The 15151-nt window shown below is 45.8% G+C and overlaps 1 protein-coding gene across 2 annotated transcripts in view; it reads left to right on the forward strand.

Moving 5' to 3' along the window:
• Positions 1 to 1074: 1074 nt before the first annotated feature.
• Positions 1075 to 15151, forward strand: part of cox16 (cytochrome c oxidase assembly factor COX16) — a 92767-nt gene continuing 78690 nt past the window's right edge. For both annotated transcript variants that reach the window (XM_069915292.1, XM_069915293.1), the window contains exon 1: positions 1075 to 1233. In XM_069915292.1, coding sequence (XP_069771393.1) covers positions 1090 to 1233 — 144 coding nt within the window. In that variant the 5' untranslated portion in view covers positions 1075 to 1089. The remainder of the gene's footprint in view (positions 1234 to 15151) is intronic.

Consider the following 15151-nt stretch of genomic DNA (forward strand, 5'->3'; position numbering starts at 1 on the left):
GCTGGCAGCATGTCCTCCCCATCACGCTCCACTCAATTCGGTCACTATTCTGCACTGCAACCAATGCTACTCCTCATGAGCTCATGTTTACATTTAACAAAAGGTCAACATCAGGGACTACACTCCCAGCCTGGCTCATGAGTCCTGGTCCACTCCCTATCAAGAAGCACGTGAGGAGAAGCAAGACCAACTCTCTGGTGGAGAGAGTGAAATTGCTCCATGCCAACCCCACGTATGCCTGCATGGAGTACCCAGATGGCAGGGAGGACACCATCTCCATCAAGGACCTGGCACCCACCGGAACAAAAGGTCCATGGCCTCAGGTGCCCCACGAGCTACCATGTTCTTTTTCCCCATCCCCGCCCAGGGCCTCAGGGAACCCGGTTCAGGAGGAGAGAGAACCCTCTTCTATCATCGAACCGGAGCCCCAGCCCACTACCCAGGACACTCAAAGAGCCGAAGGCCCCCCTGGTGCTAAGGCACTCCACCAGGATCTCCAGACCCCTGGACTGCCTAATCTGTTAATAGTATTGTAAATATTTCTCTTCTGTGTCTATTACCGGCTTCTGATCCTTGTTCTCTTCATCCACAGACCCTTAATTCTGAAGGAAGTGGTGAATGTAGTGAACTGGAATTCACTTGAAGTGTACTGTACTGACGATTGGTCCCGCCTCCTCTCCCTGGGGAGAGGTTTCCCACCTAAACCCAGAACCCCTCTGAAGCATGTTCATGAAAGCATTAGTTCTCCCTCCAGTCGAGTGCGAGCTCTTATCTACGCAACAATTCTCAATAGCATTTTTTTTTAAATGTGGCAACCTGATGTTGACCTACCACTCTGCGACTTGGAAGATCCAGGGTTCTCCTCCTCAGACCTACTGACAGTTTGCCTGAGTTTGCTCAACCTGGATCATGCATCTTTGGACCACAGGTGCCAGGAAGGAGTCATGTGTAAATATCCTGTTCTAATTGAATGAGTGTAATGCTCACTTTAAATTAACTACGTTGAAGTTGGTTGAAAGGGGGTTGCAGTGCAGACAGTGGCTCCATTTGCAGCGGACCGAATGGTGAGCGTTGAGCGATCTCCGCCGGATGATATTGCTGGTGTCCCGACAGAGCGGGGTGTGTGCAGCCGTGAAAGGGCTCCCCCACCGCCCAGGCTGCCGTTTACTGTGTGTCCGCGAAATGGACCGACTGAGGAGGAGCAAGACGGCGAGGTTCGGGCTGCCAATGTTGGTGAGAGACCGGGAGGAAGGGGATGGACAAGGTGGCAGGGGAACGAGCACATAAAGTATGGAGAGAGGGTTGTGCAAGGAAGGAGGAGGAGGGCTGGGCAAGAGGGGAAGGAGGGCTGGGCAAGAGGGGAAGGAGGGCTGGGCAAGAGGGGAAGGAGGGCTGGGCAAGAGGGGAAGGAGGGCTGGGCAAGAGGGGAAGGAGGGCTGGGCAAGAGGGGAAGGAGGGCTGGGCAAGAGGGGAAGGAGGGCTGGGCAAGAGGGGAAGGAGGGCTGGGCAAGAGGGGAAGGAGGGCTGGGCAAGAGGGGAAGGAGGGCTGGGCAAGAGGGGAAGGAGGGCTGGGCAAGAGGGGAAGGAGGGCTGGGCAAGAGGGGAAGGAGGGCTGGGCAAGAGGGGAAGGAGGGCTGGGCAAGAGGGGAAGGAGGGCTGGGCAAGAGGGGAAGGAGGGCTGGGCAAGAGGGGAAGGAGGGCTGGGCAAGAGGGGAAGGAGGGCTGGGCAAGAGGGGAAGGAGGGCTGGGCAAGAGGGGAAGGAGGGCTGGGCAAGAGGGGAAGGAGGGCTGGGCAAGAGGGGAAGGAGGGCTGGGCAAGAGGGGAAGGAGGGCTGGGCAAGAGGGGAAGGAGGGCTGGGCAAGAGGGGAAGGAGGGCTGGGCAAGAGGGGAAGGAGGGCTGGGCAAGAGGGGAAGGAGGGCTGGGCAAGAGGGGAAGGAGGGCTGGGCAAGAGGGGAAGGAGGGCTGGGCAAGAGGGGAAGGAGGGCTGGGCAAGAGGGGAAGGAGGGCTGGGCAAGAGGGGAAGGAGGGCTGGGCAAGAGGGGAAGGAGGGCTGGGCAAGAGGGGAAGGAGGGCTGGGCAAGAGGGGAAGGAGGGCTGGGCAAGAGGGGAAGGAGGGCTGGGCAAGAGGGGAAGGAGGGCTGGGCAAGAGGGGAAGGAGGGCTGGGAAGAAGGGTAGGGGCAGGAAGGAAGGAGGGAGGGAGGGTTGAAGTGGGAAGGAGAGGAGGGGGCTGTTAGGTAGAGGAGAGGAGGGGGCTGTTAGGTAGAGGAGAGGAGGGGGCTGTTAGGTAGAGGAGAGGAGGGGGCTGTTAGGTAGAGGAGAGGAGGGGGCTGTTAGGTAGAGGAGAGGAGGGGGCTGTTAGGTAGAGGAGAGGAGGGGGCTGTTAGGTAGAGGAGAGGAGGGGGCTGTTAGGTAGAGGAGAGGAGGGGGCTGTTAGGTAGAGGAGAGGAGGGGGCTGTTAGGTAGAGGAGAGGAGGGGGCTGTTAGGTAGAGGAGAGGAGGGGGCTGTTAGGTAGAGGAGAGGAGGGGGCTGTTAGGTAGAGGAGAGGAGGGGGCTGTTAGGTAGAGGAGAGGAGGGGGCTGTTAGGTAGAGGAGAGGAGGGGGCTGTTAGGTAGAGGAGAGGAGGGGGCTGTTAGGTAGAGGAGAGGAGGGGGCTGTTAGGTAGAGGAGAGGAGGGGGCTGTTAGGTAGAGGAGAGGAGGGGGCTGTTAGGTAGAGGAGAGGAGGGGGCTGTTAGGTAGAGGAGAGGAGGGGGCTGTTAGGTAGAGGAGAGGAGGGGGCTGTTAGGTAGAGGAGAGGAGGGGGCTGTTAGGTAGAGGAGAGGAGGGGGCTGTTAGGTAGAGGAGAGGAGGGGGCTGTTAGGTAGAGGAGAGGAGGGGGCTGTTAGGTAGAGGAGAGGAGGGGGCTGTTAGGTAGAGGAGAGGAGGGGGCTGTTAGGTAGAGGAGAGGAGGGGGCTGTGGGAATGTTAGGTAGAGAAGGAGGTGGATGAGGGAGGAATAGGAGGGGGAACCATGGCCTGTGAGGTAGTGCTGTGTGCTTTGTATTAATATAGTTTTATTATTGATTGACATGCACCTTTTCTCGACCTTAATTTCACCTGTGGTCTTGATGCTTGTATGTGCAATGCCAAAGGATCCAATGTTCTCATGTGTGGATTCTTGTATTCCTTCCTGTAAAATCTTTCTTCCTGATTTACTAATTTTTAATGTGGTACTTCTGAATCAGTGTGGATATGGGCACTTGTACATTTCATGTCCATTCTGATGTACTTTGCCCATACATAATTGCCCTTAATCTGAGTGCTGAGCCAAAGAACTTTCAAAAAGTAGTCTTCATATAAAAGTATACTTCTTTTCAACATAGAAGGAAGCTGCTTCCCCCATTGTGCCAATGCTGGCTGTCAGAACATTTCCAGCCATCTCATCTGCCCACTAACATCCCTGTAACCTAGTCTTTCTTCTATCTCACAATTTTACTGCCAGCCACATCTAATAGGGAGCACATTTCAATGGCCAATTTATCTACCAGCATGTTCCCAGGATGTTGGGCGGAAGTCAGAGCACCGGGAGTTAAAAACGCGCTCCTTCGCAGAGAGAATGCGCAAATTCCACACAGAATCTAAGCCAGGTCCCTGGCACTGAGATAGCAGTACTCTTAATGCGCCTCCCACAGGCAGGTGTTGTGTCCAGTCAAACGAGATGTGGACGGCAGATTTTTTACAAAAAGGCATTGGCGTGTGGCACAAGTTTTTGTGTTTTTATACTCACCATTACTGTCCCCATCTTATTCCAATTTAATGCATGATTCAAGTTCCCGGCAACGCAAGTGTGATTTTTAGACCATAAGACATGAGAGTGGAATTAATCCAATTGGCCCATCAAGTCTGTTCCTCCATGGCTGATTTGCAATACTTTTCAACCCCTTTCTCCTGTCTTCTCCCATTTAATCCTTTCCTAATCAAGAACCGACTTAACTCCATCTTAAACATACCCAATGGCTTGGCCTCCTCTGCTAAACAGGGCATCAAATTGCACTCATTCACTGGGTGAAGAAATTCCTCCACAAGGGAAGTTTTTTTTTGTATTCTGAGGATGTGCCCTTTTGTCCCAGACTCCCCCATCATATCATCCTTGCCACATCCATCAGATCCAGGCTTTCATTAGTCGATAGGTTTCAATGAGATTCCCCTTCATTCTTCTAAACTCCAAGCCACCAAGCATTCCTCGTATGAAAACCCTTTCACTCCAGGGATCATCCTTGTAAACCTCCAATGCCATCATATATGAAGCCTCCTCATCTATGAAGCTCAAAGCACCTCCCAAGTGCGGTCTGACCAATACCTTGTAGAACCTCAGGTTCACATCTATGCTTTTATATCCTATTCCTCTCGAAATGAATGCCATCATTCCATTTGTCTTCCTTCCAGTGACTCTATATACAAGTTGACCTTTAGGGAGTCTTGTGTGAGGACTCCCAAGTCTGTCCGAGCCTCTGATTTCTGAACTTGTTGCCCATTTAGAAAATAGTCTACATCTTTATTCTTTCCACTAAAGTGTATGATCATGTACTTCTCTGCTCTGTTCCCCATCTGCATTTCCTTCTCCTAACCTGTCAAAGTTCTCCTGCAGATTCATTGCTACCTCAATGCTACCTGCCCCTCCATCGATCTTTATATCATCCACAAACATGGCCACAAAGTTATTTAATCCCTCATCCAAGTTGTGAAAAGAAGTGACCCCCATCGCTAAGCCCTGTGGACCATTTGCATCCAAATGTTCTGTTCACCTCTAGATATCGGTCAGAATCTCTGGATTGCTCGACCAATAGCCCGATAGCAAGGCTACCATTCCCTACACTTCCCCTGGATCTCTCTGTTTCCCACATTGCTTCGTGATGTGGCCTTAATGAAAGTTATCGTTTAAAAGGTACACCTATTACCCATCCTGCCCTGTTGTGAAAGACCGTAGATACGGGTGTCTGCAGAATATGGGAAGGCAAAGGGCAGAATGGGGTTCATTTCAGCTTTGGAGAACTCAGTGGGGTCTGTTAGAGTGAAACAAAACATCTGCTGATACCTTTGTCAGGTAATAGGAAAAACAGGCCTGAAAAATTGGTATCTTTACTTCCAATGGATGCAACATGACTTGCTAGGTTTCTCCAACACTATTGAGTATTCTGTGGAGGGTCTGTGCCCAGTATGGTGGCCCATGCTCGGCAGGCCCGACCATAAAGGTCGTGGGCTGGCGCATGGCATCAGAGAGCCACCCCACTGAGAGGGAGAAGCCTGGGAGAGGACTCTACCACGTAGGAGGCCACAGTAGTGAGGCCCTCAGCAGCTGAAGGCCTCACACCGGGCTGTGGACATTTGAAGACCAGCTCATGGGAACCAAGTATCATGACTAGGGTTTGTGAAAGTACCGATGGTGAGCAGGGCTGCTGGAAAGCCTCGGGCGCTGACTGCTTAGGATCAGAATTTATAGATAGACGTGAACGAGTCGTGGAATTTGGTGGGTTGCAGCAGCATCACAGTCCAAACATTTATTTTATAACTATCTTACGACATTACTATAAGTAAAAAGATAAAAGTCCACAAAAAATAAGGCAGTGTGTTTGGTTCATTGATTATTCAGGCATCTGAGGGCAGCGGGGAAGAAGCTGTCGTGCCGCTGAGTGCTCGTCTTTTCCCCATTGTAGCAGAGTGAAGAGGGCATGGCCTGGGTGGTGGGGGTCTTTGAGGATAGAGGCTGCTTTTTTAAGACCCTGCCTAATGTAGATGTCCTTGATGGAGTGAAGTCTGGTGCCTGTGATATCGCAGGTTGAGTTAACAACCCTCTGGAGTTTATTCTTCTCCTGAGAGTTGGTGCCTCTGAACCAGGCAGTGGTGCAACCAGCCAGAGAACTCTCCATGGTACACCTGTAATAGTTTATGAGAGTCTTCAGTGATGTACCAAATTTCCTCAAGACACCTCACAAAGTATAGCCGCTGGTGAGCCTTCTTTGTTATTGCGTCAACATGGAGGCTCCAGGAGGAGTCACGTGATGGAGTAGTGGCCGGACGGTGAACTCCAGCCCTCTCCAGAAAAGTCGGGAAAAACAAAGGAAAACACAAAGGCACAGAAATAAAAGTTACAGAAAAGTGAGTATTAAGGTGGAAAGAAGATGGTGACAAAAAAAGAAAAATCGAAAGCAACGGTAAGAAGAGAGGAAGAGAAGACAAAGGAGGAAAAAGGTGAAGGCCTTACCTGTCCGAAGAGGCCCGCTGCGGAGAGAGAAACCCGCTCCTTCAGGTCGGTAAATAATGGACTACAAAAATGGCTCGCAGAGCCGAGTAAAAGTACGCAACCGCGCATGCGCGATGCGAATGAAAAAAAACACACCGACGGGAGGGAGGACCAGCTGGGGAGTCGATCTCCACAGCCGGCAACGACAGCTGCAGAACACCTGCAGCAAGAAGAGACCACAGAAGACAATAGAAACAAGAAAGAAGAGAAGGAAAGGGCACCAAAGAAACAACAGATGGCCAACCCAGAGGAAGAGGAAGAGTACAGGGAAATAGAAGAAGAAAAGAAAGGCAAGGTAAAGGATATACTTGCTCTTATTAAAGGATACATGGAGTCATTTAAAGAATGGCAAACACAGGAATTTAAGGATTTAAGAAAAAGAATAAACAACACAGAAGAGAAAATAAATAAAATGGAGATGACCTTAACAGAAATGGGAAAGAAAATGGACAAGATGGAAGAGCGGGCAGTAGCAGCAGAAATGGAGGTAGAAGACTTAAAAAAGAAATTGGAGAAATCTAATAAAAAAACTAAAGAGACACAAGAACTACTAGCTCAAAAAATAGATACAATGGAAAATCATAACAGAAGAAATAACATAAAGATAGTGGGCCTTAAGGAAGATGAAGAAGGCAAGAATATGAGGGAGTTTATAAAAGAGTGGATCCCTAAGACCCTAGGATGTCCAGAACTACAGCAAGAAATGGAAATAGAAAGGGCACATAGAGTATTGGCCTCTAAACCACAACCACAACAAAAACCAAGATCTATTGTAGTAAAATTCCTAAGATATACTACAAGAGAAAAGGTACTGGAGAAGACAATGGAAAAAGTAAGAGAGGGCAACAAACCACTGGAGTATAAAGGGCAAAAAATCTTCATTTATCCAGATATAAGTTTTGAACTCCTAAAGAAGAGAAAAGAGTTCAATACAGCAAAGGCGATTTTATGGAAGAAAGGGTATAAATTTATACTAAAGCATCCAACGGTATTGAAAATATTTATTCCAGGACAACAAAACAGACTATTCTCGGATCCAGAAGAAGCACGAAAATTTGCAGAACAATTACAAAAATAGACTGAGGGAGGAAGACGGGTAATGAGAGTTAAAATGATCACGATTGATATGTATGTGGGTAAAGACAAAAATAGACTGAGGGATGAAGACGGGTAATGAGAGTAAAAATGATCACGATTGATATGTATGCGGGTAAAGAGGTATAAGAGTGAATAGAGACAATGAGCATACATGAATGTATCTGTACTTAGAGGAAAATATAGATAGTATAGACAAGAATTAATAAGGGAAGGTAATGGAATAGAGAGAATAAGGAGGGAATTAAAAGAGTGACCTTTGTGACATATGAAAAGTGAAATCTTTTCTGGGGGAGGCGGGGTGGGGGGAAATAGCGGTCACTGCAAAATCAGTTGACGCTTGCGAGTGGATTCGCAAATCCAAATGGAGAGGGGAGATGTGGTTGTCCGACAAGGGATAAAGGACAACTCAGGAGGTGAAGGGGAGATTGGGGATAAATAAGATAGAAATAGGAGAATAAGGAAAATGTTGGATGTTGTAGGAATGTTGTCTTATAAAGAGTTGAAAATAAGAAAACAGAAATGGAAAAGGAGGAAAGGTAATGATGGAAAAACGGAAAGAGAAGATAAACAAAATATAGAAGGGCTACGCTGAACTATATGTCTTTAAATATTAATGGAATACATAACCAAATTAAAAGGAAGAAACTACTAAATTTAAATGAATAAATGTATTCCATTAGAAAAAATAACATATAGGTTAAGAAATAATATTGAAATATTCGAACAAGTATAGGAGCCTTACATTAAATACAATAGCGAAAACCTACCGGGGACAAACATTACCTAAGTTGATGGAAGGAGAAGGAAAGAAAAGAATGGACTCAGTAGAATTTCTGGTGTAATTTTGTTGAATGACAACATTGTCTGTCTGGCTTAATGCAACCTAGATTGTATACCTAAAATGGATGAGAGGTGGGGGTGGGGGGGTGGTTTGGGAGGAAAGGGGGGGGGAGAAAAAGTCACTGTATATGTGTGAAAAAGAAACAGTGTATATCATGGCTAATGTGATTTATGGTGTGAAAAAAAATAAATAAAAAGAAAAACAAAAAAAAACATGGAGGCTCCAGGACAGATCCTTGGTGATGTTAACACCCAGAAATTTGAAGTTCTTGACCCTCTCCACTATTGAGTCCTTGATGAGGAATGGGTCGTGTTCCCCAGACTTCTTCCTGAAGTCCGCAATCATCTCCTTGGTTTTGCGTTGAGCGCAAGATTGTTGTCATTACACCATTCAATGAGCTGATCTATCTCCTCATGGCCGTTTGTGATTCTGCCGACAACTGTAGTGCCATCAGTAAATTTGGAATTGTGCCTGGCCACACAATTGTGGGTGTATAATGAGTAGAGCAGTGGGCTAAGCATACATCCATGGGGTGCAGCTGAGTTGCTAATCAGTGAGGAGAAGATGTTGTTTACAATTCGTACTGACTATGGTCTTCCGATGAGAAAGTCAAGGATCCAGTTGCTGAAGGGGGTACAGAAACCTAGAGTTTGTAGCTTCTTGACCAACACTGAGGGAATAATGGTGTTGAAGGCCAAGCTGTAGTTGATGAAGAGCAGCTGTATGTATGAATTTCTGTTTTTGAGGTGATCCAGATCTGAATTGAGAACCAGCGATATTGCATCTGCTGTGGAGCGATTGTGTTGATGGGTGAATTGCAGTGGGTCCAGATCTTTGCTTAGGTACGTATTAATTCTGGCCATGACCAGCCTCTCAAAGCATTTCATCTCAGTAAACGTTGGTGGATTTGGGCAATAGTTGTTGAGGCAGCTCACACTACTCTTCTTGGGTACCGGGGGTTCACACCCAGGGGCCGAGGATGGAGTCTCAGACACTGTAGCTTGGCTTTAGCACTAGAATGGTCAGGTGGCCGTGCGGTATTGAAGCTGCGAGGGTGCATGAGATGGTGAGAATCTCGGACACTCTATCTCTGAAGGGTCACTTGCTTTTGTTTCTCTTCATGGTAGGGGCATTGGGCTAGTGGTCTCTCTTTATGTGCCTTAACGAGCAAAGAAAAGTTAATAAAAGTGGCAATAAAGGAACCTGGAAGTCTATGTCACACACAGAGGTCTCTCCCTGATGAGAATATGTTGGTGTGCCAGTCGGTTGGAGGACTGAGTGACTCTGTTCTGCCCTGGGAACAGGCAATTGGCTTCTCCCCACTACGGATTCTCTTGTATTCCTGCAGACCACAGTATGGAATGAACTCCTTCCTGTTCTGGGAAAAGGTGAAGGAATCTCATATCTTTGAAGTAGTCAGAGTTAGAAAGCAGAATTCACTGATAAACCTCTTGTTGACCTTCTGGTTTATTTATACTTGTTGTCTCCATTCTTGTTGAATTGTTGAGAGAGTATCAACAATCTTGGGTACTTTTACCACCATGGGGACTGTTCCTGTTTTTCATTCCTCTTCATTAATGTCGAAAATTGAAGCATATCCGTCTTTGTGCACAATAGAGAAACAGTTTCACATTTTCTGATCCCTTGTAGCCCAAACCTGCTCAACGTCTCCCTATAGCTCAGTCCCCTGGGTCCTTGCCAGAGCCTCATAAATCTTCTCTGCACTCTCTCCAGATGGACGACATGTTTCCTGTTGCAAGGGGAACCAAATCTAAACACAACACTCCAAATGGGTCTTTGCCAACTTTCAAGATTAATTTTATTGTCATTGAGATAAAACCATGTCATATTAAGTGAAATTGCTTTTGCCCAATGTAGGGCAGACCGATTCACCATTGACAGAAATTGCCTGAAATGCAAGAGTCAGAGAAATAGAAGCAAAAGAGAGTCCCCCCCAGAGACACCGAGTGTCAGTAGATTCGTCTCCAGCTCTTCCGCAGCCTCCGTAGCCACACTGAGTCCAGTCCAAGTTATTGGCGGCAGATCAAAACCTCCGATGTGATCAGGAACCCTTCAGTGCCTTTGGCACCCCCTTGCATTCCAGTTCCGATAGCTGGTACCCCTTCAGCCAGCTTTGAGCCAGTCTCCAGCTATCTGCAGCCTGGGATGAGTCCCTTGATAGCAGTCTCCAGCAGCCATCAGCCTCCGTGGGTTCCTCGCCGTGAGTTGCCAGCAACCCGCCGCATCCATTGGTCTTTCAGCCACATTTTCTGGGCCCAACTCTAGCACTCTGCTCCCCTGGAGTCTGCGACCCCTCATGGCTGCTGCCGGTAAGAGGCACCACCAACTTGGGTGCAGACCCCATGGTCATGGGATTATAAATAAAACCACTGTCAGCTCCTCTAATGGGCTGTTCAAAGCTTGAAGCAATTGACTGGCGGTTGGACCCCACAGGAGCGCTGTATCTCTGCTACTTGCTCCCTGCGGGTCGCACCAGATCTGTCGTTGCTGTGACTCTGGCAGCACCGCCATTTTTGCTCTTGTACAATTACAACATGACCTCCCAATCTCAGTGCTCTGCTTGATGAAGCCCAACGGGCCGAAAGCCTTTGTGATCACCCTATCTACCTGTGATACCACTTTCAAGGGTACTATGTATCTGTATGCCTAGATCCATCTGCTCAATACCATTCACTGTGTAGGCCTGACTCGTGTTCAACTTCCCAAAATGCAACACCTCCTATTTCTTTATTAAATTCCATCAACTGCTCCTCTGCCCAACCAAGATCCTGCTGCAGTCTTTTGCAGCCATCTTTGCTATTATAATACCAACTACCCTGTTGCTTAAAAGATGCGTGTATTCAAAGATGTAAACTATTATGTTTGATGTCAATGGGAGCTGATGATATTTTCTTAAAGTATCAGAAATATAATTGTAATGTTTAAGGGTCAGGTGTAAATATTGATTAAATTCAAGATATTTAATGAGGGCTGTTTTCACCAAGCTAATAATCAACAGTGAATCAGAAATGTGAATATAACAGAACTCAAGAGCGTGTCTCGTTTGTAAAAATGTTAGGCATTCATCTATGCAGTTGTTTATGTTTTGGGGTAACTTTTGAGGAAGTTGGTCCCTTGCACGACTGGCTGTCGTAAAGGGGGCTTTCTAAAGCATTTAGGAATCCTAAGGTGTGAATTCAAACAGCCAGTGCAGAGGCCAAGCTGAACTGGTGCTACATTACAGCAGAAAAATCTACAGGGGGAGACATAACCTAGTGAAAAGACAGAAACTGTTATTAAAAAAAGACAAATATAAAGGTATTAATTAATCTAAACATTATCAAGGGGAGGAACAAGATCATCTTGAATAAAATGTGGAAGGATTGGATATTTGCTCATTATTGTCACTTTAATGAGCTCACACGTAATTGCCTAGACACAACCATTTTTAGGTTTCGGTTCAAAATTCTTGCATTTGATGAGAAACCTATTGTGAATTGAACCATCATGCCAAAAATAAGTGGGGATTATTTTAAAAAGCATCTGGATTTTCAAAATATTTGAATTAAAATATAGGTTGCATCTTGCTTGACAATGTTGTTTCCATATCAAGTAAATATAGTATCTTGCAAGTAACATTCTAATTGGATATTATTGGTGCCTTGTTTCATTGCCTTTATAATGCAGTATATTAAACCCGTTCCTTCTTGTGATTAGAATCTCAACCAAATGTTTGCAATTCAGTCTTTTCTGGGGAAATGTGATATTTCCAACAGTATAATTAATTCCCCTGAGTAAGGGATTTATTAAAGGCCTGCTATCAATAAATAGTAATTGCTGCTACTAGAAAGTTAACTGGAATCCTGAAGAGATTTATTTTTTATCCACAGGAGTTGTATCTTGTCTGCTGTAGGTTCTCTGAAAGAAAGGTGTTCAAAATTCAGATTTATTGTCAGATTACATATATGACATCACATGAATTCCTGAAATACTTTTTGCTGCGGGCCAGGTAGAATTTCTACTTATCAGTAACTGTAAAGTGTACTCAAGAAAAAAAGACACATACTGTATGCAGTGGAGAGAAATCTGTACAAAGAAATAAATGTAAATAAATTGAGATACAGAAAAATATATTTAGTAATAAATAATGTGAAGAGAGTCTTTAAATGAAGCTCTAGCCCCTTTTCCACTGGCACCCTGTCCCAGGAATTAACTGGGAATTTACTGGGACAGGGTCCAGCGGAAAAGGAACAATGTCCGAACACTGGCGTCAAATGACGTTATTTCACATCGGGAATTAACTGCCTCTACCCCTACTCACATCCCCAGCGTTTGCTGACCCTGGCGTGCTAATAAAACCAGTGGAAAAGGGACAGCAGAAAGTCACCCGTTTCCATTTGAAGGTAGAACACCCCGATCCCCGGAGATGAGTACGTGCAGTGGAAAAGCAGTTGGTGTCCCAGTTAAGAGTGGCCCAGTAGAAACGGCACAAAGGGCTTCCTACCCCAGGACACTCCACAGCCAATTAACTGGGATGCCAGTGGAAAAGGGGCTTTTGAATTTGTCATTGAGGAGTCTGATGGTGGAGGGGTAGCAGCTGTTCTTGAACCTGGTGCAAGTCTTGTGGCATCGCTGCCTCTTTCTTGATGGCAACAGTGAGAACAGATCATCTCCTAGGTGGGTGGATTGCTGCTGCTCTCCAACGGCAGCGTTCCGTGTATATTTTCTTAAGGATGGGGAGAGTTTTTTCTGAGTACTTGGTTATGTCCACTACCTTTTACAGTGCTTTCTGCTCAGAGATATTGGTGCCTCCATACCTGGCCGTGATGCAGCTGGTCAGCACACTTTCCACTACACATCTGTAGAAGTTTGCCAAGATTTCTGATGTCATATCAAACCTCCACAAACTTCTGAAGAAGTACAGGGCTGATGTGCTTTCTTCACTACGTTCTGGAGGAAAGGTCCTCCGAGACGGTGACTCTTAGGAATTTTAATTTTCTCACCCTCTGATTTTCCCACAATGATCACTGAATTGTGTCCTTCTGGTTTTCCCTTCCTGGTCAACAATTAGCTCCTTGGTTTTGGTGACATTGAGTGAGAGGTTGTTGTTGGTATACCTTTCAGCCAAGTTTTCAATCTCCCTCCTGTCTGCTGACTCATCTCCCCTATTTATACAACCCACTATTCCACGAATTTGTAAATGGTGTTTTTGTTGTATCGAGCCACATAGTCATTGGTATAAAGGGAGTAGGGCAGGGTGGGGTAAATCACACAGCTCTGTATTGTCTGGTGGTGCTTATGAAGATTGTGGAGAGGTTCTTGAAATCTGTACTGATTATGGTCTGCAGATGAGGAAATCCAGGATCCAGTTACACAGAGGGGTCTTGAGGCCCAGGTCTTGGAATTTGCTGATCAGTTTTGAGGGGATGATGGTGTTAAATACCGAACTGTAGTCAGTGAAGATCATCTTGATATGCGCATCTTTGCTGTCCATCTTTGGTGTTCCAAAGTTTTGCTAGAGCCAATGAGATGGGATCTGCCACAGGTCTATGGCTGTGGTAGGTTATTGGGGGCAGATCCATGTCGCTGCTCAGGCAGGAGCTGATATGATTCAACACCAGCCTCTCAAAACACTTAATCACTGTGGATGTGAGTGCCACTGGTTGGTAGTCGTTTCGGCAGGTTACCACACTCTTCTTGAGTGCCTGTTTGACACCGGTAGATACAATGCCCTGTCGGAGTGAGATGTTGAAGATGTCTGTGTGAATGGCCAGATGGTCAGCACAGGTTTTCAGTACTGCATCTGGACTGGATGTTTTCCTTGGATTTAGTCTCCTGAAGGCAAGTCGCACCTCATCCTCTTGGGTGTTTATCGGGGACATGGGGCATAGTACTTTTATGAGGAGATTGTTTTGGTTTCATTGCCAGCTAAATGACTTTATCATTGCTATTTTTTCTTTGGAATAGTGAGAGCTGTTTGTTAATCAGTCCTTTCTTGGGTAGAAGGGGTCAGGGCTGTAAACTTTGGCAATATATTTTTTCTCCTATAGATGCTGAAAAGACCTCCTGAGTTCCTCAAACATTTTGGTGTGTTTTTACTGCATGGTAGGATTGACTATGTCTGCGTCAGCTAATGGAAGGTAAGCATCATAGGCCATCTCCTATAAATTTGTGTGGTAATTGGATTCCTGTGCAGGTGAACGGAAGGGATGTTGATGTCCTCCAGCAAATCATGGAGCCAAATATAGGAAGTGTGCTTGGAATTTTGATCCAAATCAAAAATCTATACACTCTTTGATGTTTGGGTTACTGGATTTATTTCTTGATAGTGGTTACTGCAAAAAAAAAAGATGGAGTTGATGATCATTTAGATTTAGTTAAGAAAGCTATAGGTTATTTGGTATTGCACAGTGACTCTACTGAGTGATTATCGTATGAAAGGGTGAAAATCTATTTAACTTGTGCTTCATGATCGAAACTGGACAGAGCGGAATTTTGGAATGCATTTTCTTGCTTGAATGGATGGTGAGGAAAATAAATGCTTGGGGCAACTGTAACACTCTTCATGCGCACTTGAACTGGTTTCAAATTATTGAAAAGCTGATTTAAAATGAGTAAATTGGGAGCAAATATTCGGCACAGACGTTAACTGCAGATTATTGCTTATTAAACCTGGATTAACAGCATGAGTCATTTTAGGGGAATATTATTGTTTTTCGAGGTCATGAAGTACAGGAGCATAATCAAATTTTGGGATGTGTGTAGGCAGCACGAAAAGGTTACAAATAAAATAATTACTCTCGCATGTTAAATGAAAACTGGGTCTGAATCTGCTGGAATGCGTCAATGCAGGTTCCTCCTTTTTTTTTGGTTAGTCTTTGTCCCTTAATTTTGAGATTTTGTGCTGTAGATTGTTCACCTTTGCACCCT

This window comes from Narcine bancroftii, chromosome 2 (assembly GCF_036971445.1).
Source record: "Narcine bancroftii isolate sNarBan1 chromosome 2, sNarBan1.hap1, whole genome shotgun sequence".
Lineage (NCBI taxonomy): Eukaryota > Metazoa > Chordata > Chondrichthyes > Torpediniformes > Narcinidae > Narcine > Narcine bancroftii.